The sequence below is a fragment of the Limulus polyphemus genome, unplaced genomic scaffold (genome assembly GCF_000517525.1).
Source record: "Limulus polyphemus unplaced genomic scaffold, Limulus_polyphemus-2.1.2 Scaffold170, whole genome shotgun sequence".
NCBI classification, from domain to species: domain Eukaryota; kingdom Metazoa; phylum Arthropoda; class Merostomata; order Xiphosura; family Limulidae; genus Limulus; species Limulus polyphemus.
In genome coordinates, this window is record NW_013665780.1 from 798,576 (window position 1) to 799,944 (window position 1,369).

At 28.8% G+C, this 1,369-nt stretch overlaps 1 protein-coding gene across 1 annotated transcript in view; it reads right to left on the minus strand.

The window, feature by feature from the left end:
- Positions 1–239: 239 nt before the first annotated feature.
- Positions 240–1,369, minus strand: part of LOC106477873 (protein obstructor-E-like) — a 15,183-nt gene continuing 14,053 nt past the window's right edge. Inside the window, exon 5 of the mRNA XM_013938395.2 lies at positions 240–1,114. Within this exon, the coding sequence (XP_013793849.1) occupies positions 1,054–1,114 (61 nt within the window). The 3' untranslated portion in view covers positions 240–1,053. The remainder of the gene's footprint in view (positions 1,115–1,369) is intronic.

The following is a 1,369-nucleotide window of genomic DNA, read 5'->3' on the forward strand; positions in this document are numbered from 1 at the left end:
AAAACAGTTGCACCAGTTATTAGCACTAATGAATTAATGGGTTCTCCATACTATTACCCATAATTCACAATTTTGATATTTGTATATAACTTAGTGTGGGTCATGATATTATTTACTCTTTCACCTTAAATGTGACGAGATTTGTTTGTTAAAATGATATGGATAATTAATGTGCATTTTTCAGTCAGAACTAATTTAAAAGATAACTTTGAAGCAAAAAAATTAAAAAACACAAGGCGTAAGATAGAAAAGCTCACTTCATTATATACAACACTTCTTCTTGTGTTACACACTTCATTTTCTGTAGACCACGTATACATGTAAAAATAATACAGATCATATAAAAGCTGTTGTGATAACACATTTGAGATTATTGGTTACATTTAATGCATAAGCATAAAAACAAAAATTTAAATATAATGCTTACCCCAAACCCCAATTCAGTCTTGGCAAGTAACTAATACTGAAATCATGTAAATACTGAGAAATTGAAATCACAGATGTGAAAAACAAAGAAGAAAGTTTATATTTGATGTGCCTTTCTAAATTTACTTAAGTTATGCATCAGTATCTTGAAAGAAGGCAATAAGAATTGTGTTCTTATCAACCGTTACTATTTCATACTTTTGCATTTCCTATTTGTACAAGAATTACAATGTGCTGCACATTGCTATAGAGGTCTGAATGATTTTAATTAAAATAAATTGCAAAAACTAGTTCTTCCTGTCAATTAGAATATTTTTCAAATCATAATCAATAATTTTATGCAAAGAATTATTGGTTAAATAAAACTAAACTGATGTTTTATCTTACGTATTACAATTAATACAATGTGAACTTTAGCCATCATTGTCCTCTAAGCTTATGTGGCCCTGTTAGAGGAGCTTTGTACTGGCCTATAATTACAGAAGGAAAAAAAAAAGCAAGAATCATTTTTTCATGGAAAACGAGAGAACAGTAGTGTTGTTTACATGATGTTTGATCTTGTGTTACTAAATAGATAATTATACAGCCAAATGAATTATGTACTGTTCATTGTCGTGCGATTCTTTCTCATCCTTGAAGCTTAGCTAATGTCTTCGTGTCAATATCCAAATCTGCATAGTAGTTTTCACTGTATAAAGAGAGGGAATTATTTCATTAAAAATTACATAAAAAAATTACAAACATTATTAAAGTTATTAACTGAATTCCTATAGATAAGAGGTAAACATAGTAATATAACATTTAAGGACAACAAGGGACCTATTGGTCCATCTAGCTGTCACATCCACTAAACTATATATGTATATATATATATATATAAACTCAAAGCCAGTTCTTATCATCCAAATCTTTATCAAGCTTTCTTTTAAGTTTACTGCTTCCA